General features: G+C 32.7%; 1 protein-coding gene across 2 annotated transcripts in view; it reads right to left on the bottom strand.

Moving 5' to 3' along the window:
* Nucleotides 1-3,032: 3,032 nt before the first annotated feature.
* LOC128986695 (neural cell adhesion molecule 2-like) overlaps nucleotides 3,033-21,387 on the bottom strand; it is a 37,686-nt gene continuing 19,331 nt past the window's right edge. The window contains exons 3-16 of one of the 2 annotated variants that reach the window (XR_008490146.1): nucleotides 20,645-20,853; nucleotides 19,930-20,043; nucleotides 19,057-19,260; nucleotides 17,824-17,978; nucleotides 17,034-17,178; nucleotides 15,017-15,147; nucleotides 13,749-13,908; nucleotides 13,307-13,603; nucleotides 12,389-12,700; nucleotides 10,809-11,027; nucleotides 9,979-10,100; nucleotides 8,316-8,450; nucleotides 3,991-4,073; nucleotides 3,033-3,369 (exon numbers count right to left, since the gene is read on the bottom strand). Coding sequence is in view for 1 of the 2 variants with exons in the window: in XM_054407185.1 (XP_054263160.1) it covers nucleotides 8,319-8,450; nucleotides 9,979-10,100; nucleotides 10,809-11,027; nucleotides 12,389-12,700; nucleotides 13,307-13,603; nucleotides 13,749-13,908; nucleotides 15,017-15,147; nucleotides 17,034-17,178; nucleotides 17,824-17,978; nucleotides 19,057-19,260; nucleotides 19,930-20,043; nucleotides 20,645-20,853 (2,200 nt within the window). In the remaining variant the exon portion in view is untranslated. Of the gene's footprint in view, nucleotides 3,370-3,990; nucleotides 4,074-7,908; nucleotides 8,451-9,978; nucleotides 10,101-10,808; nucleotides 11,028-12,388; nucleotides 12,701-13,306; nucleotides 13,604-13,748; nucleotides 13,909-15,016; nucleotides 15,148-17,033; nucleotides 17,179-17,823; nucleotides 17,979-19,056; nucleotides 19,261-19,929; nucleotides 20,044-20,644; nucleotides 20,854-21,387 lie in introns of those variants that run through there. The other variant, XM_054407185.1, reaches the window with a different exon arrangement.

Here is a 21,387-nt window from a genome sequence, read left to right as displayed (position 1 = left end):
TTTTTCTATAACGTATATGTCTTGTTTGTTAAAACAAATAATACCAAAACTATGATGAGTGAGCTTGCATTCATTTCAGTTACGAAGTATTCATACGGCAGTGTACATTTCTGAGGGTTTTAAACAACTTGTATTTCCTCGACGGTAAAACAAAAGAGTTGTAAGCTTTTAGCATTCAGTCAATACCTGGGTAAACAATAGATAAGCTTATATTTCTCAGAAGAACAGCTCCAATGTTGACGCTTGGGACTGATAATAGCATTACCTGGATACTCTTGAATTTTATTTCATCTTTTGTTTTCAAAGGAAGCGTCTCTGCTTGTTCCAAGTCAATATTAAAGTTCTAGGCAAAGCTTTACTTTTTCCACTGGTATTGTTATTTGTTTATTGCTCTTTTCTTCTGAATTATATATTACATTTCATTTTAATAATCCATGTGCAATATACTATACATATAAAGTACATACTGAAACAATATTTTTTATTATTAATTGAAATATTTGTAATAAAAATGAGTGTAAACTATATTTACTTTGTTTGTCATAATCGTGAAATAAAACGAATGTATTGATATTTATAGAGACAACATCATTCTGTATAAGTAGTGAAATTGGTCAAACAGCTTATTTTTTTACTGTATTTAGGGCCCGATAAAACTGTTCATATGCAAAGGCCTACACACTAAAATCATTTATAAACATTTAGGTATTTTATAATGCCTTTTAGTCAACTAACTGCATTACAAAGCTATAAATGGGATGGATGAAAATAGGTTTATGTGACCTTGCAAGTTCTTGGTTAACGTTTACGAGATTACATTTTATTCATTGACCAGACATGTTGAAATATTATGAGTAACTTGAACATTTCGAATAAGTATTAGAAATGTATAGATATTTTATAGTGTGTATTTATTTATACAATAAAATATTTACTTTCTGTTTTTAAAGTGCTAAAAATAACCCTATAGCACCATATAAAAAAACTACTTTCCCCGGCATTTAAAACCCCCGTAGGTCTTATGTAGCAGAAAGGTTCTCCAGTAAGTCAGCAAAGGATTTATCTATTCTACTCTGAAACATATCATCTTTATACTTATAAATACACATTAATTCACAAGATGTTAAATACAGGGAACTTAATTGTAAACTTTAGACAAGCTTAGATAGTCAGTTCTTTTTTAATCGAGTTTGAATTATTTTAACACTATTTATTATAAAAGTAGCGATGACTAAATGTATTTATTCACTGAAAGTATGATAGGAAGCCATTCAGATGTAATCTGGATCACTTAGTATTCAATAGATCGCTTACGTGACCAAATGTAACGATCCACGACGGCGGAACACTGCAATGCTCGCGGCCTCGGTCAGGTCACGATATCTTTGTAAAATGACAGCAACCACTTGCCATTACCTTCGTCATAATCATCTGTACTTTACAATACACATTTAGTTGTCAGCTATGTTAAGCCGGGGCTATCTATTCCCAGGACAATGTATACCGGTACCCAAATATTATTTTCTAATATTGTATTGTATTGCTTTTTTTATTCAACAGACGATGACGTCAAAATACACAACAATACAATTATTGAACGGAAACTGCTGTAACAAAGGGGAGGGAGGGGTTAAAATTAAAACGTTACCCAAGATTACTAACATTCCTCATTAATCGGTATATTTTGGGTGATTGCGTAATGTAATATATTTACTGAAAGAAATTCATCGTATAGGCTATAAAGTGCGCACTATACGTAATATCACAAGCGCACAATGGTCATTCTGAGTTAATACGGTCTGGTGAACCGTTCTTATCTTTTGAGCAGGTCAAATTTTGAATACAGTACAAAATAAAACAGTTCCAAACTGCCTAGTTTATTGATAGAACCACAACTACTGGTACTGTACATTCATTCATAAATTTTGAATGGAGAAATTCAAAGATAGATCGCATAAACTGTTAAACTGTATATTCTTGGTATGTTCTAAAGTGTAGAACTATCATTAGACTCTATCATCGATGTTACCTCTTTACGTTTTAACTTTAAGAGTAAATGTCATTAAACTATGGACGGTTTCCATAGTTCAATACACTACTATGGACGGTTATGAACTATGGAGTTTTGTTGTTCACTATTAGTTTCTATATGTTTAACTGTTTAAGCACAAAAATTGTTTTGTAAAAGTTTTTGTTTTTTCACATTATAAGAAAATGTCGAGGGAAAATTCAAAAATTTACTTTGAAGTAAGAAAAAAACATACATTAAACATATCACCAACTACTTGCACTAGTGCTTTTTTATTTAGACTTAAAATAAATGTCTAAATATAAAAACATAACACACATACAAGTACGAGAAGGGGATACAAGTTAGTGTGTTTAATGCTCCCTCAGTTTCATCAGCTGTTTTCAACATGGAAAGACTCAACACATGCTTATGAGCTATATTGAGTGACGATTTGGTTTTTACAGCTTATTATAAAGTAAAAGGGGAATGGAAGCTGTAGATAAATATGGTCTTTACCTTGTCTGATTTTATGGCCAATTACCAACCAGTCGAGTTTTAAAAATAACGATTTGAAACCTCTGACGTTTTGTTCAGGTTATTCCATACTAAATCTTGACTATTAATAACTAATTATGTGTTAAAACACGTTTGCTACTGCTATAGGAAAATAATTTGATGTCTAATATAAAACGAAATCAAACTTAAACACTTTGAACATTGTTCTTCTTGTCGGCCACAACATGACCTTTATTTTGTCAGTACAGTATAAACCTAAGATTTACTGTGTTGTATGAGGAATCTTTAAGAACTTTATTTTACAATATATTTATTATTATTGAAAAGTGGCTTGTGTTTTACTCACACTTATGATATATATAAAATATATTTATATATATATATATATACATATATATACATATATATATATATATATATATATATATATATGGCTGTGGAAACACATTTTCTTGGTGAAAAGACGACAACAATTGTTTAAAACTTCTTTATTATGAGTATAAAAATATAGATATATAAAAGTTAACTACATTAACAAGTGAATGAAGTTTATAATATTACATAGAGCTCCTGAGGTAATAACTGATTTGGAAAACAAATCCGCATGAATAGAACAGTCCTTAACAATGCGTACATAGGAAGATTATGTTATTGAGAACGGTTGACAGTTTAAACAGCTATAAACTCTGACATATAGTTATAATTAGTAAATTCGATTCAGCAACATTCATATCATCTGCTTAGGCCAGCATCTTGAATTTTCACCGTGGTTACGTGAGCGTAAACATCCTTACCTATCTCAAAATGCGTCTTCAATACTGGGGAAATGCAGGAAGGCACTTCTGAAAAGGTAAACACTTTGTCAAATTGTAACTATTTTTATACTTAAGTAGTTGATCGATTCTTTGATTAGACAACTCAAATCATACAGTAAACCTCATTATTGAATTAACCTAATTAGACCAAATAAATTTTAGTCAGGCACTGAATAAAATAAACTGATTCTGTTAGTAATTCTTCTAACAAATCAGAAATTGAGATGTTATCAAGTTTTGGGCATAGGAAAGAGGGAAAATGAAATGCCTCCGAGTTATTTTTTTGCCTTATGACACAAAATCTGTCACAATAAAATCTCTAAGAAAGCAATTCGGTTTATTGCAGAATGCAATTAAATTAATTTACGGAAGTTAACAAACTTTTTTTAGTATTGTTTAGTTAATTTTCTTAAACCACTCCTAATAATTATAAAGTACTGTGTAAAGGTATTCTGACACAAGCCCTCTGATTTTATCCAAAATATAGCTAAAATTCAACTACACTAACACGTTAAGATTTAGTTTTATATACAATTTGAAGTTTAAACATAATAGAAGTTTCAACATTGTATGTAAATGTGAGCAGACATTTGAAAATGTTATTATTACTAGAGTGAAACATGCTTAAGAACAGTATAATGATAGTACCTCAATATCCTGAGAGATTGATCTCCCGGATCAGCATCGGCTCAGACATCGGTTTGATCAAAGCCCGTCGAGCGGCTGGCCACCTGTTCACAAACATCCGTCAAAATCTATCATACTTTTAGGACTATAAACTGTAAAACGCATAACCCGGCCACTTGTCCAAAAACATCCGTAGATATCCAGCATACTGCATGGAGTATAAACTGTATAAACCTATGACCTGATCACCGGTTTACAAACATCCGTCAATATCCACCATACTGTTAAGAAAATAAACCAAATAAACTCATGACATTATAACCCATTCACAAACATTCATCAATGTCTACCATACTGATAGGAATATAAACTGCATTGCCAATGCCATAATACATGTCGAGTGGTTATAGCTGACTATATATCTAATCCGATGATTTTACAAGTAAATACAAGTAAAACTTTATGGATCTTTGTGGAAAACAAAGGCCGGATATAATTGAAAGTAGCTATGTTAAAAGCCGTTGTATTATGTATCTAATTGGTTTAGGTTTTGTATGAAGAACAGTGATCTTTGCCTTTTACGTGAAACGCTGACAAACAAGCGCACGTGTAAAAAGGTTATGCAGTTTTCCAAACCTAATTAAAATGACCGTAGGTAAAGTAGTTTGAGCAAGTCGTGAAATCATCCTGTTAGACACTCGTAGAAGTTTCTAAGGCACGAGTCTTTTTACGCGATCGTTGTGTACTACTATAACTATTATTCTTTAGGTCAGTAATACTTTTTAACTACTTTGTAAACACAGTGTTTACGAAGTAGGTAGTCGTGTTACTTTGTAGGAAGGTTGTGTATACTTTGTTGCCGTTAATATAACTTTAACTGATATTGATGCTGTGAAGTGTAGTGTGAAGTTACCGATTAGCCTAACATTGATTTTCGTGATTATGGTTTGAACTCCAACAAATACAGCAAAACGTTTGCTGGCACACTGACATTAGCAATCCATTTTTGGCTAGAAACAATAAGAACACATCAACATAAATCCGGCCAAGTTTCTATAGATAATCTTCCATCCTGCGATCAATATAATAGAATTAACATAAAGCCAACTGAGCAATTCAGCATCTGCACCTAAGCATTTGTCAATCTATTTTTACGGAAATCATTTAATGGTACTTTTTTTTATATAGTTGGCTTCTTGTGTAAGATCTTTCGTCAATCTCATTAATTCAGCGAGCAATAAAACAGCATTGGTATCGATTAGGCAAAAAACTTTGCCACTTAACACAGATGTTTCCCAGGCTACTTATACTATTATACGTTAAAATCAAAATGCAGCCAGATCCCTTACGTGGGAGGATAAGGCTAAATTTTAATTTTGTATTCATTCTTTACATCTAAAAGTAATCTATAATATTAAAACGGAACAGTGTTTTTTTATTTCACGATTCTGAATCAACCACTCGACGGATTGTCATGATTTTTGTGTTGAAAGAAAGATAATTTTGAGAACTAGGGAATGTCGAAGCCATAATTTTAGTTTAGGGTCCCAGTTATTTAGAAATTAAGTTTTAATTTTTGAAAAGTCTAGCAGCCGACGCTAAGATTCAAAACTAGCTTTTGGTGTAGTAAATTTGTTTAACATAACAGCTGTAAACATTCAGCGTTTGTATCACAAATTCAGCATTTGGATAAAATTAAAAGACATACTAAGGGTTGACTTATTTATACTATGTGTAATGCTAATCATTGATACGTTCAATCCTTTGATAAGAGGATGACAGATTATTTAAATATACATAGGTAAAATACTAGGATGTTCAAAGGATTTTTTTAAATAAATCTTTGCAATCTTCGGTTTGTTTTAGTGCAACATAATTTTCTTTTAACTAACAGCTGGTTAAATATAAAAATGCTCTGTAGAACTATGAGGTTATTTTATTTACTCTGATTTGTCATTGATTTTTAGGAAATAAGTAAGATTAGTAGACCACCGAGAAAAGTAACACCATCGATGTATACAAGTCGAGGTGTGTGTACACGAGTCTTAAAAAAAGGATATGCAAATTATTATACTACTCAACTTTTCTAGGAAAGGGTAGGAAAATCCATTTTTTACACGTTTTAATTCATCTTGGTTTGTTTACAATCAATGTTTTTGAATGACTAAACTTTGTTTGGATTAGGCCCGGAAATATTGATGTCATAAAGAAGGAGATCAAGAATCCTCAGGAATTTAATTTTAAATTACCACCACAACCCAGACGGGTTTTATCCAAAGATATACAGATATAAATGACATAGATTGAGCACAACGTCATCATTGACCTAGGATACTGCAATAAGACTAACCATCCTTTTATGAAATCTAAAAAGTTGTTTGGCATGTGTTTAGTTGTGGTTACGTTTGGAGGCGCTGAATATTTTATAGTTTAAATAAATGAATATGGGGAATTACGGTTTTCATTGATTCAATGAGGGTGGTTTAATTATTAAGGATATTAGAATTGATAACGGAATGGATAATAAACATAGACAATTAATTACGTCACTAGCTTTACTAGCGTGTTTTACGTTTTAAATTCCTTCAACATGTGACCAGTTCAAATGAATATCAAATGAAACTATAACTCTTTGATCAAATGAATATTATTTTATTTTTGACTCAGCTGTTTACCAAAACAAACTATATGTTGTTGTTTTTACTTTTCTATGTTTACACTTATTTATTTAGCAATTGATGAAGTGAAATTGATATAAAGGATATGTGTGGACGATTCGTTTAATGATGTCAGGACACCAACGTTATAATTATGTGTACTGTGAATTTTATTGGATGTTTTCGTTTTATTTTAGGGAGTTTCTATTCAGACCTACCGGAAATAGTGTATAGTATGAGTAATTGTATTGTGTTGATATTGATTATGGAAGAGGCAGGTATGCGATGGAATTGGAAGGTGATATCGTTGACTAGGCCTATACACTTTCTCAATTGATAATTACTCTTTCTACTGTAGGCTGCTATAGAATTTTTCTTGATACGTGTAAGCTAGCTGTTCTGATTTATACACAGTTTTAACTGACTACTCCCGTACGTAGGACGGGCTAACACCTCGTTTCAATAACATAGATTCATATGAATGATTCGTAATTACTTAATATTAACTCATAAAATTACTAATTTAGTACCGTAGTAAGTATCTTAAATTTATTTTCTGTCGTGGTAACATTGTTGTCAACCTTACAAGAAAACTTATATTTTAATCAGATCGCCATATGACCATTAACTTATTGGGTGGTTTACTTTTTTAAGGGGACGAGAATTAGAGGGTGGGCCTAATCTAAAAATGCGATTCTTTTTAAGACTTTAGACCCAATAGTTCAAATTGTCAACGTAAATTTTATTCTATGAGTCATACGTTTTAAATTTACTTTATCGTCCTAGGCCTATGGTTAGGTTACTGATTTATTCTGTGTAGTGATAATATTGACACCACTAACACAGTTATTATGGACTATATAACATAACATTACCAGCATGAAATATTTACTCAATCCATAAAGCATGTGTGGTTGTGATTATTTACTATCACGCACGTTTATGTGTTTCAGTTAACACGATATATTACTGCAGTTGATTTTGTTTGCACAAAATATTTGTTATAATTAAAACTTATTTTGAGTTAGTAATTTGGAAAATTCTACTTGACCTTCTTAGTTTTAATATTAATAAATATTATCCAAATCATTAGTCCTTGTAAGTAATATCCAAGTTTCATGATCAGAAAAACTATAATTAATTTAAATTACATTCAGGTTAAATAAATTAAATTTGCTTGGCTGAATTTTTTTATGACATTTGAATGAAAAGTCATTTACAATTGTAAGCTTATGTTATGGATCGATTTATTTTCCGGTCAACATCAATGTAATGTGTTTTCAAAAATCATATTATGGTTAATATAAATTTTTAGTTTTAGTGTAACCTAAGTTCTCAAATTGTTGTTTCATTTTCTTTTTTTATGACCATACAAAAGAGTTTTACTTGTGAAAGGCGACGAAATGTTAATGGGCCGTTTCAGTCCCTATTTGAACTTAACGTGTAGTTACAGGTGACAAATGATCGTTTTTATGGAATATAGAGTTTATGCACCACAATAACAATTGTTACCACAAATTGTAACGTTCATAAGTTTTGAGCCCAACCATTTGTGAGAAAAATCTACATCAGTTTATATCTCCAAAATAGTGAAATTCTGCCTAAAGAGTTCTTGAATTTACAAAAGCGTTTATTGCATATTGAATATGTTTAGAATGTGTATACTACGTTCGTATATATCTGAATAACCTGCTAGACGGCACTCTCCTTTGGTCTGCTTGCATTCTGGAGGGTCTGGGTTTCCACGTGCCTCAGAGCGTTCAAATCTTGACTTTTAGACCATAGGGTTCCTTCCCACAGTCCTGGGGTCTTCATCCCTTTGTGCTGAAAATACGAAATCGACATAAATATCTTATCCGAGGTAGTATTTAACTTTTGGAGACAAACGTCCTATTATTAACTACTATCACTTGTTTCCTGTGAAATATATAATGAAATCTATATATATTATACCTATTAAAAGCCAACCCCTTACTGACTGACTCACTCATCACTAATTCACCTACTTCCCATTACCTAGATAACTGAAATTTGGTACACTGATTTTTTAAGGTATTAAATAGGAAAATTAAGTAGTTTTTATTTTGATCTGACTTTCGGGCTTCGCCCGAGTGGCCCTGGAGTTTCCTATGTTAACCTTGCTTATATTTAAAAAGCATTAATGAATCATACCCCGCTGTTTCAATTAAACTAGTTGGTTCTATGATGTTCAATAGCATTATAAAGTTACAAGGTGCAACAGGGTGCAGCACTATTACAATTTTGTTTGAATTTATTATAACAGCTAATTTAAAGAAACAGTAAAATTAAGCTGTGATACACAATGATAACTGTCAAGCACTAAATTGTTGTGGTATTGTGCGATTAGGGTAATTTTATTTTAAGTCCATAATTCTTCAACTAATTTCTTCATTTTTATTTTAGTTTATTAAAAAAGTAACATGTTTGTTTTCCCAAAAATAATGTCTGGGAAACGGAGTAGCGTGTTAATAATTTTAGAGCATCACGGATCAAGTCAACGACTAGAAAGTGAATAAAGTAGTGATGGAAAGGAACTAATATTATATATATATGAATGTCTGTGAAAACGTAAAAACTACTTGACCGATTGAGCAGATTTTACATGAATAGAGCCAATATAACCACAGGCTTAATGAAGATAGTAATCTTTTATTGTAGTACTTTCCTAGAGCTCTGCCCTAACAGCTTATTAATTCCAATGATGTTTTTCGAAGTACTAAACATAAAAAGTCACTCGACATGTCACCCAACGCGTTACGGCAATCAATAGTAGTGCTTGACAATTTAGTCAAGGGGGGTTTTAATAATTATGAACTCAAACGGGGTGAAGCCCGCGAGTAACAGCTAGTTTTAAGAAATAAAATAATGTTTACTCAATAAATCATATTTTACGAAACATTGGATAATCGTGTGTATAATAACGCTAAAGCTGCATTTATTAATTTATATTATATTCATCTTTCTTTAATCGTTTTGCCATGACGCGACGTTCATTCGTTTGTATTTTTTTTATTTTACGTCACTAATGTAAAACTGTACAAAATCTACTATACCTACTTATTAAAATACCATCCATACAAAATACTTCTATTGTAAATCACAGGTATTGTCAGATTAGCCAGACGAACATTTTAAAACGTAATAAATGCAATAAGCTATAGTAATTTGATTTAGAAAATTCTTATTCATTTCATACTAAAAGTAAACTAAGATTAAACTCTTGAGTTTTATGTATATGATATACTTGTAAATATACAGAGGTATTTGACTGTAAATTACTTCTTATACAGACATTTTAATTCAAACAAAATATATATCAATATAAGCTCACCCTCGGGGCGTGGTAAGGATTGAGAGGTGTGATGCAAATAGACGTCTCCCAGCCTGGAGGTTGAGGATCTTCACATCTCATATCCCTCATGTCAATCTCTTGAGTCACGGAGTTATCGACATCTGCAAAAGACAAGTTATTGACTATTCAAATCAGTCTAGTCACTCATATCTTAAGTATTATTAAATAAGTACCTGAGATGTATTACACGTTTTGACATGTTGATTGTACATGCTGCCATTTCAATCGTATATTCTACACATAACTTTTATTTAATTCAAATATTAATTTACAGAAAACGGATGGAATTAAAAATGATTTATAATAACTTAAAAATATTATTTTGATTGTAATTAGTAGAGCGAACGGGTTTGAAACGTATCATTTTGTCACACAGTTAATACAATTTTAAAAATCTATTTGTAGCACAGCACAGCAGCGTGCCGTAGTCAGCGTCAGTGAGGGGAGTGTACCTGGCGACGCTACGACCACCGCCCCCGATACTCTGGAAGGAGTCTACGCCACGAGCTCGCACTGCCGAGTTGTTAAAGCTCCAGTGGAACCACGCATATATTCTCGGCATATATTAAATTATCCACTCACTGCTTTTGCTTCTCCGGTGTGAATTACTTAATTTATTAGGATCATACTCATTAGGATACTCAACCCGGATAGACTCCGGCAATAAAGCAGCCCTTCATTCCCACCCTCCTACCACGGGTCAATTAAGTTCATGATTCAGCTAACCACTCTAGTATTTTCATGACTAGATCTTCCCGCCAACATCCATAACACAAATATACACGACGTTACCTTAAAGCGAAACGCACCTTTCTGCGGAATGACGTCGGGGTTCCTGTCGTCGTCAATGTTAGAGGACGGAGTGGCGACCGCGAGTATCTGAGTCACTTTCTTGTTCAGTGTAGGTTGAGGAGGAGATCGTCTCAGCTTCAACACGCTCAACACGATGACAGCCACAAGCAACACGCCTAGAGCCGACCCAACAGCCAATAGGATCAGCTCCTCTACGTTCAGTAGGCTCTCCTCATCTAGACAAACAATAAATACCAACATTACAAACTTTGAATTTTGGTCTATGTGTCTAGTAATGATTGATTGGAAATGAAAATGTCTAAAGATTTTTTTTAAATATTCTATTCATTGTGTTATTATTGTATATTGTTTACGTGTAAGCTTGGCGATTTTTCATTTAAATACATTTCTTTTGTAAGCTATGTATGGACAACATTCAATAATATACTTAGGGAATGTTCCGTTACATAATATTCTTTATTTTCAGATTCTATTATGATGTAGGAGTTAGATGTATGCGCAGTCTATACGAAATAAACGCAATTTCAACCATGTTAGTAAACATTTCACAGAGGGTGATAATAAATCATTTTGATCACAGACCCCCTTGATTCTACTTCATAATCCGAAATGAGTAGGACACACATATAATATGACGTTTTAATAATTTAGTTGAACAAATATTTTACATCTTTTTTACGCATAAAATTTTACAATGTTTATTTACAGTAGTTACACAATAAAAATAAAACATTTAGCTATAGTTGTCTTAATTTAGATGTTTCTAAATAGGAGGTATTTTAACGCGTTTATAACATTTAAATCAATTATCCACTACGTACGGGAATAAAATGTTTGTAATACTTGTAAAAAATATGTATCATTGCCATAGTAAAATTTTATTTCATATCATTGAGGCATGTGTTTTATTTGAAAAATGTCTTCCTTGTTTAGAATATGGAAGGACTTGTACATAAAGTACAAACACATTTTTTTGAAGGATGAAGATATAACTTACCATTGCTTGAGGCGGGATTTTCTAGACCTGGCACTGGCCCAGTCTTTTTACCAGGATAACCTACCCTTCTCAAGTCCCCTGACAAATGTGTTTGAACAGTCAGGTTACACATCTTTGAGGTTCGATGCCAGACAGTGATCCCTATTGGCACTGAGATTCAATATATAACCATGACCAGACAACATGTGACAAAGTTAATGTACTAGACGAAGATAGTATACTAGTAAAGTATAAATCCAAGAAACTCATCAAACAATTTAATTAAAAGCAAAGCGAATTTAAAATTTGTCAGTAGGGAATACAGCTGCGTAGTGATTAAACACCGCTCATACGTATGTATGTAATTTGCTAATGTAACAACGTGACAAAGTATACAACTCTAATATCTTTAGTACGCTTATCACACAGTATTTAATTTAAAAGGCCGGAATATTTTGCATTTATATTTAAACTACCAGTTCGTAGCTTTTAGTTTTTAGCACTACTATTGACATGACATGGATATAATATATTCTATATAAATTACGAAGGTAGTTTTCAATATGATATGATTTAGCCAGTTATATCATGGACATTTACCTGCGCTTCTACTAGGCAGGAGAGTAGTTCCCGGATCTTGTGTGGCTGCCGTGATCTGCGTCCCTCGGTGACTACGTCCCTTGCCATTGCTGGAGTATACTGTGACGTCATATGAGGTCCCTGGCTCCAGTTCTGTCAGACTAAACTCTGGAGCGTCTCTGTTGGTGAGGTTGGCTGTGAGGCGGCCTCGGACCCACACCTCGGCTTGGAACTCCTGAGGTAAACCTCCGTCAAACCCTCTCTCGCAGCTCACGTTCGCCATGCTTAGGCTGACTGATGCAACACTGCAGTTATATGGTGGGTCTGGTTTACCTGTGGAATTAGGTTTTGATTAAAACGCCGCTTTGGATAAAAAAGTTAGGAACTATGATAGTCATACATGATTATCCATTTTTGTTTACTGGTCTCAGCCAAAATTGTCTTTAAAGTAGCTAATTGTTCGTCACATGTTATTAATAAAAAATAAAAAAACACAATTAATTACACTACAGACGACGACTGCAAAACACAGCTGAGCAGTAGTAAGTACAGTAAAAAGGAAATACAGGTTTTTTTTTCTGGACCGTGCATTTGCATCTCCCTAACTATTGTTTTATTTCCTTTGTTCGAAAATACAGATCAATATAATACACTAAATGAGATAATAATGACCACTGGCAATACAATACTCTCTCTATATATAGACATAGATATATAGACAAAACATATCAATATATATATTATTCATATTTCAAGATAAAAACAAAGTTGAATGGTAAGCTAAGACCCTCCTAAATACGATGTTATTCTTTATATAGACAAAACATATAAATATATAATTATATTATTCATATTCCGAGATAAAAACTAAGTTAAATGGTAAGCTAAGACCCTTCTAAATACGATGTTATTCTTTTGATAGTGCAAAATAAATCTGACCTGCAGGAACGATGTGAAAAACACAAGGTAAGTACTGAGAGCCCAGTTCGTTCCTGCCCCAGCACAGCAGCGTGCCGTAGTCAGCGTCAGTGAGGGGAGTGTACCTGGCGACGCTACGACCACCGCCCCCGATACTCTGGAAGGAGTCCACGCCACGAGCTCGCACTGCCGAGTTGTTAAAGCTCCAATGGAACCAAGCCGCAGGAGGGTTGGCCTCCACGTCACATGTTATAGAGATCTCCTCCATCCTCGCCGCGCCGTACACACGCTGTTGACTTCCCAGACATTCTGGCTCAACTGTAACAGACATTATTGCACTTATTCTACTAAAATGAGTACTTAATGTTACGTACAGTATAATTTATAAAAGTATGTATAATTTGATAAATCCAGTTGTGCTTTATATACTGTAGAACTCCCTGTACCTTTTACTTATACTTACATTTGACATTGAGGTCGAAAGGCTTGCTCTCGCCGTCCCCCTCAGAGTTTGTTGCTACACAAGAGTATAGGCCAGAGCTGTTCCTACTGACGGACTGTAGTACAAGTGTGTGGTTGGTAATGATAGTGCCAGTACTGGCGTTGTTGTACACCATCATGCCCTAGAAAACATGTTAAAAATATATTAATATTGACTCTTTGATACAAAAATGTACTTTTCTCCGTAGTTTGTAGTTATTTCCGTCATATAATAAACAGCTCTTAACAAAATGAACAACCCATCAAACTCTATAAAAGTACAACTTCATTGTAGTTACTTAGTCTGTTGTCATTAGATTTGATATTTTATAACCATTATAATTAAGTAAAATATAAATGATCCAATCTGCATCCAAAATAATAAATTGGTTTTTGTTTTTTAAACATTTATCAACTATTGTCCATAACATTATTACCGTTAAAGTATGTATTTTTTTCCTTTCTATGATTTATTGTTGGATACACATTTTAATTTTAAAATAGTGCTTTCGAGTAGGTTGGAATTAATTCAGCTCCAAGAATATAAAATTTAAAACCTGTAGTGTAGGTGTCTTATAAATACTCTTTGTATCTTAATTACATTTGGATTGCAATTGTTTGTTGGACACATTTAGAAATCATTCTTTAGTTGAAAATCAGTCGTGTCTTTGTTAGTTTATTTTACCATTGCCCGCTTGTATACGTTTAACCATTTAAATGTTAATAAAAATTAGTTTTACGTCTGTAATAAATCAAAGTCATATTTTAAAACAATAAAATAAATATTTTCAAACGTTAGGTTAATTATATTTCATAGCAACTATTGAGATCTTATGACAAAATTTACTTCAATTTCTATACACAAAGTTGATTTTCATACGGAAACATAAAACAAAAACACATATTTCAGTTAGCAGTTAAGGTAAAAGTGCTGAGTACGTGTTTTATTTATAGTCTTTCAAAATATTAACTATATATCATAAATAAAACAAACGCTCAAAATATCAAATGTCCTATAAAGGTAGAGCGGATTAAGAATGTGACGATGATATAGCTATTAGTCCATAAGTGAAGTCAGTTTAATTCAACTAAAAAAATTTCCAGTTCTAAGCTCCATAAACCACAACAACGTTATAATTCACATAAAATATTCAATAGGATTTGATATATATACCAATAGGATTTGATAGACTATAAATCTTGTATCAATATTAAATTAATTCAATATCCAGGTCTGAGACGGAGACTCACATTATGAATCCAAATCAGTTTTCGTATGCGAGGGTTGGCTTCCACTTGACACTCAAAGTACACGTCCATTCCCTCTCTGATGTAGGACGCATTGATATTGCTCCCTAGTCGAATGTCTACTATTGGCACATCTGACAAACAGAAATGTTATATATTATATCCATGTTGCATGTCAGCTTATATCTAAGTAACCATGCCAAATGCATTTTCAAAATCGAAGAGCTCTAACATAATTCTCCTAGCAAGGAATATTTAAGCTGGGGTAACATTAGAATATTACAAAAAATATGATTTTCGATACTCTATATTCAATGATATACAGTTTTTTTTATATATATACTTGTAAGGTGACTAAGTAACTTAGACGTGATATATGAACACAAACCCATATGCATGTTAATCAGTTATATTTCAATTGCAATTGTAATAACCAAACTAAAAGTGTGTTCAAAATTGTATGTTTGTCATTTTTTGAAAAATATGGAAAAGAAAATTAAACGAAATCGGTTCATGGCATTTTTGAGTGAATGTTAAGAGTAATATTTATGAAATATTATCAGAGAAGATTGAAAGTTATTGTGTCACATTGCATTCCGTCGTAAAGGTTATTTGAATGTTTCTTCATTTATAAAATTCCGTTAGCAAGAATACTCTATGTTTGCGAGAACTCTTTTTCCAAGTTTGATTATTTCTCGGATATGTTATTTATTTTAACGTTGTGGAACATCATGGGTCCTCTAGTAATAACTAATAACACTAGATATATAGATTTTAAAAAGCAAACACCACACAAACCAAACATATCTATTTCCTGAATCGTGCTATTTATTACTATCCTTCAGTAACGCTTTGGATGTAAATGTAAAATATATACATACACGATATTTTTTGAACATATATTTTAGTAGGAATTTTCTTTGAATCATTACGCAAACTGTATAAAGTAAGACAAGGTTACGATGATGACTTGTTAATGCTGCTCCTTCCATTGTACAAATGTTCTACTATTGTACAACAAATACCAGTATTGGTAAGAGGTTTTCCGGTTAATCTCTCAATTAATAAATTTACTTATTAGGCTTTATATATACAAACAAACACCGCACACAAGGGACTATGTTATTGTTGTTAATAAACCTCAGTTCAACATCTCAAAATCCAACGTTTACCCTTTCATCAGTCTGTATATTAAGTATCAAACTGTTATTACAACTGATCAAGCAAATAACGTTTTTCAAACTTAAATTAAAACAAGAGAATTAACTGATCCGCTGATTTCCCCTTGCCTTTAATCTACTTGTCCTTGCTCCAATTATATTTCCATTTCACCAACCGCAGTAATGTACTCTTCAATATATATTTTTTATTGTTATTGTAGTTTATCACGATAAAATATGGTCGAAACATGAGTATACCTTACCTAAGATTTTTGTTTTTAATTAAACGTTTTATTTTATAACTTGTATTTGCTTTTCAACAGATTGCCCCGATTATACCCGCACTCAGATGTATCTCTTATACGAAAACCACATTTAGTTATAAAATTAGATGTTCCAAAACTCGTCTTTCTTTCAAACATAAACCTTAATCACTAATAAAAAAATAAATCGTTCAGTAATATAATATTATATAACGTTAGTAAAGATATATTGTGGTTAAAATTGCAAAACCTTCAAGCAAAAACAAAAATGGAAAAGAAAACTTTAGTATAATAAGAACCCATTATACTCACTTTGTTAATTTCCTGTTGAATATCTTATAACCTACCTTTTTTTTTATTCCCCTAGGCCTACAATAAAATTTGAAAATATATAGTGACAAATATTTAACTTGTAAAAATATCCACTTTTTACAGTAAATAAATTAAAATGTATAATACGAACTATCTTTTTTAGTGGAATGGAGTGTGATGTCTTGTGTAGGTTTGTTTCTGAATAATTATGTTAGATGGCAAACAAAACTATAAAAACACTACACGCATTTACGTCAAAATACACAACAGTCTCGGTTGACTTACAGTTCACGTCCAGAGTCCATGAGTCCTCCAGCGCACTACCAGGTACGTGGGGGTTGGTAGCCCTGCAGGACAACGGAACTCCTGCATCCTTCCTCACCACCTTCAGCTCCAGGACACTGGTTGTCACGTTTCCTTCTCCACTTGTCTGTAGGATAACATCAGGGAACGTAGAGCGTGGATAGAGGCGAAAATTTCAACAACGTTTGAGTTTTGTTAAATAATTAAAGAGTAAAGTATATGATACAATAGGACAATCAGTTCGATCGTTTAGTTAATTCCTTTTCCAAGATTAAGTTGATAATAATAATAAACTATCTGAAAAAAAACAGTATTTAAATAGTGCAGTACAAGCAAATTTATTTTTAAAATACTATTAAAATAGTAATATATATTTTAATACTAAAGGTTGATTAACAATTCGATAACTAAGTTAATCAGACCACATGTATGGTTTAATCCTTTGGCACTCAATATAGTTGAAAGAATAAATTAAATGCCGTTTTCTTGACAACGGGAAACAATACAAATTCAAACTATTAAAAATCCATTAAAAAATACCTGGTTTACAGGCCATCATAAAATCATTATTCTTTTATGGAAGCAATATTAAACATTCAGAATATTCCTTTTTTGTGTAATTTTTATGCCATTAGGTCTATTATTCCCTCTAAAAATACATATCTAAGTGGTAAGGCTATATTTAACTGATTATCTTCATACTTTAGATTGTGAAAATGGATACATGATCCTTCAACTACATGATGTAAGCTTGGTAAGGGTTGGTCCTTACAGTAACTTTGGACGGGTAGTTGAGCAGTTTCCCTCCCTTCCACCATGTGATAGTGGCGGGTGGTCTGGAGCCGGCACTTCTGCACGTCACTTCGTGTTCTTGGTCTGCACTCAAGGCAGTGTTCGGCCCAATTAGCCGCACTTCTAGAGGTCCCACTATAACAGTATTTCGTTGTATTAAAGTAAAAATGTAATTTCTCAGTAGTCTATACAGGAGGTACATGATTGTTCATCATAATCTAATGGGACAAAACATCAATTTAACAGATTTATTGTCGTAAACCTATTACATATAGGCTACTCGTCATTTGGCTATTCATTATTTTACCCTACTATTCAGTATTCACTACTGGAATCATTTTATTAAACGTTCGTGATAAACGTTGGGGATACATTCGTTGCGTCAACAAGTCTACCCTGACAATAAAAATTACAATAAAAGTGTATTTTCTGTGAGAATTCGTTCAATCGTATTACATGGAGGCTTAATGCATCTCTAGTAAAATTATTGTTTGTTTTGTGTCAAACGAAATAGTTAATAATTATTAGGGCTTTAAAAATCGAGGATATCATCCGAATATAGAGACAGATATGATTTAAGGGGTTGGACTACAGTAAGTACCAAAAAAGAGACAACTGGACCAGTGGAGACCTCTCCACCCCACTTTTGTTTCAAACTAACATCAGTCGCTAAGTGGGCCATTTGTCTTTCACCAACGAGGAGTTATAACAAATCGCCTCTGGAAACTCTCGACCACTTTATTTCTTTACTGTCACTAAACTTGGGCTCTGTTTATCTTTGTGAATTTTTATGACTTGAATTATTTGTAAAACACGAGTCTGGAATTCTCAAATCCTCCGGAAGTATTATTACTGTTCTGGTCCCTTACCAGCAACAAAAAATGGATAAATGGATCAGTATTTATTTGTAATTTTACATGAAACATCCATCGTGTGAAGGGTTTTTCACAGTAATCACTATTGATATATCCTATTATTTCTAATTTACTATTATATAAATCGTATATCATTTGTCAATGTTTTATATGTAAGTAGCAAATTTGCACTTAGATACTATCACTAAGCTAGAAGTCATACGTGTGTATAATACTACGAGGTTTTACGTACATGATTCCTTTTACCAAGTTATCTTTATATTGTACTATAGTATATTTCTCATATATAATTAAGATTATTACATTGAATTATAGCTGTTAAGTTACTATTCACTCACAGTACAGGTCGATGGTGACAGTGGCGGAGAGTGGAGCGAGCTGAGGACTGTTGGAGGCCTGACAGGTAAGGCGACTGTTCAGGTCCTCCCTCTGTAATCCTTCCAGAGCGTAAGAGTTGCGAACCCTGCGGTTTGATAGCACATCGCTGGACGTATCCACGAGAATACCATCCCTCCACCACGTCACTTCGGGCTCTGGATGGCCTATAAACACAATTCAATTTTTTTGCTAGACAGGCGAATGAGTAAAAAAATAATCTTCGGGACCGAGACTTGAAAGAGCTCTTACAGTTACATATTTGAACCTACATACCATAGAGTTAGATTATTCGTCTTTTAGCACGTGTGTTTATAACCATTCTCTGACGTGCATAATTTACGTGCAAAGTTCTTCTACTCTTAAATATTTATCAATTATATTTCTTCTTGCAGTGCTAATTCAAAATGACATATTTTCCCAACGTAAGGCAGCCTCTCTCAACATTTCTCTTAGAGTTGAGATGTAGTTTGGGAATTAGAGTATGTAAAGTTTTGAAAGGAAGCTCATAAACAATTCTTATTTAAATGAAATTCAAACTAATAAGTTAATTTACACCTAACTTAATGTGTAAACATTTGATTGTTTTCCTCGTGTAAAATTCTACTATGCGTTTCCTGTTTTAAATGTGCTTTAGTCTTAACTATTATTATTATATATTATTACAACTTCAAGTCTTATAACTTAAGTATTGTTATGTAAAGGGTCTCCTAATTTGAGAATTTGTTGTCTTGGTCATACCAGTAAGATTAAAAACTATACCTAAAATGTTTTTCTCATTATTTTTCATTGTATAAAATTATGGATTTTGTTTAAATAATACCTAATTAACTCACCCCCAGACGCAACGCAGGTAAGCTTTAAGATATCTCCCTCATGCAGAGGGCCAATATTCGACGTGTGTATGGCATTACCCGTCGAGTCTGTTAGAACAATTTTCTTCGGTGGAACTGAAACAAATTTGTTGCAGATTCTCCTTAAATGTACGAAAGGAATAAAATAGTTATCATCTGTGTGCAGCCAGTACATAGTAGTTTTTTTTATAATTTTCCAATAATTGTTGGGGTAAATCCGTATTTATTTATCTTATTGTGTTTAAACACAAGTGCAAACCAAGGAATTCTTTGCTGACTTGAAAAACATTTGTATAACGTATAAAAAGTACATAAAATTAGAGTTGATAAAGCATGCTTGTAATAAAGGTTTTTCAATACCTTATATATGTTATGGGGTTATATATATGTTGGCTTATATATCTTGAAAGATTTTGAGTGAAGTGTTATATTCCGCATTTCGTTAGCAACCTCGTTATTGTTAAAGATACGTGTAATTATTCCTTATAATAATATTTTTTATCAGGTCAATTTTTAAATTATTTGTTTCCATAAATTTTGTGGTATCTGAACTAAAGATGACATTTCAAAACATTTATTATCGTCTTAGTAAGCTTTGTGTTAGTTTTCCTTCACTCATTACACTAAGTATTCGTGTAGCTTATTCCTAGCTAAGTGTACCACTCTATTGAATACACAATATGTGAGGTAGACCTACCTATGACGGTGAGGTTGACCAGGGAGTTCCTTGTAGGCGAGACCTTGAAGTCTACTCGGCAGCGGTACACACCCGCGTCTGACTCCTTGATGCTCTCCAGTATCAGGAAGGAGTAGGGAGGCTCGGTCGTGTAGTACGCTCGACCTCCGAGGATACGTTTCTCGGACCAGTGCGAGCCATCCGACAACTGCCGGTCTCGTATGTCTAAGCTAAATCATGATCACATCAAGGTTGAAACGTAATGCCATATATCAATTGATGATAATAAGACAACTTCTGCTTGAAACCTGGATGTAGATTATAATTTTGTTTTGTCATACACAGTGTTTTGTATTATAATTCTTGTATATTTTTAAGTTAGTTATATTGACAAGAGTCACTTTGTAAAACAGTTCTTGTACTGAAAGACGCTCGCAAATAAAAGCATTTTTATTTATTTTATTTATTTATTTATTTATGAAATATTTAAATTTGTTGAATCGTATTAGCTCCATTTATTTAAACGCCAACAAACTGAGCTTTTAAAGCTACGGCAATTGAATGTTAACGAAAATGGCCTTTTGTTTATTTTCTTGTAATTCATCAAGGTCCAAGGCCTACATTTATTTCTTACTCATTAGCATTTATTCGTATTTGAATTCAAATCCTCGGTAGCATTCAAAACCAACTTCTCTTAAAATTGCTTTTGCCTCTAGATAAAAATTGCCTCTTTGAAAATTTCTTTTTGGCTCTAGTATGCTTGT

Source organism: Macrosteles quadrilineatus, unplaced genomic scaffold, assembly GCF_028750875.1.
Source record: "Macrosteles quadrilineatus isolate MER2022 unplaced genomic scaffold, UCM_ALF_1.0 Scaffold_2__2_contigs__length_208266976, whole genome shotgun sequence".
NCBI classification, from domain to species: domain Eukaryota; kingdom Metazoa; phylum Arthropoda; class Insecta; order Hemiptera; family Cicadellidae; genus Macrosteles; species Macrosteles quadrilineatus.
The sequence above is the reverse complement of the archived record's forward strand: the minus strand, read 5'-3'. Positions and strand labels throughout refer to the sequence as shown.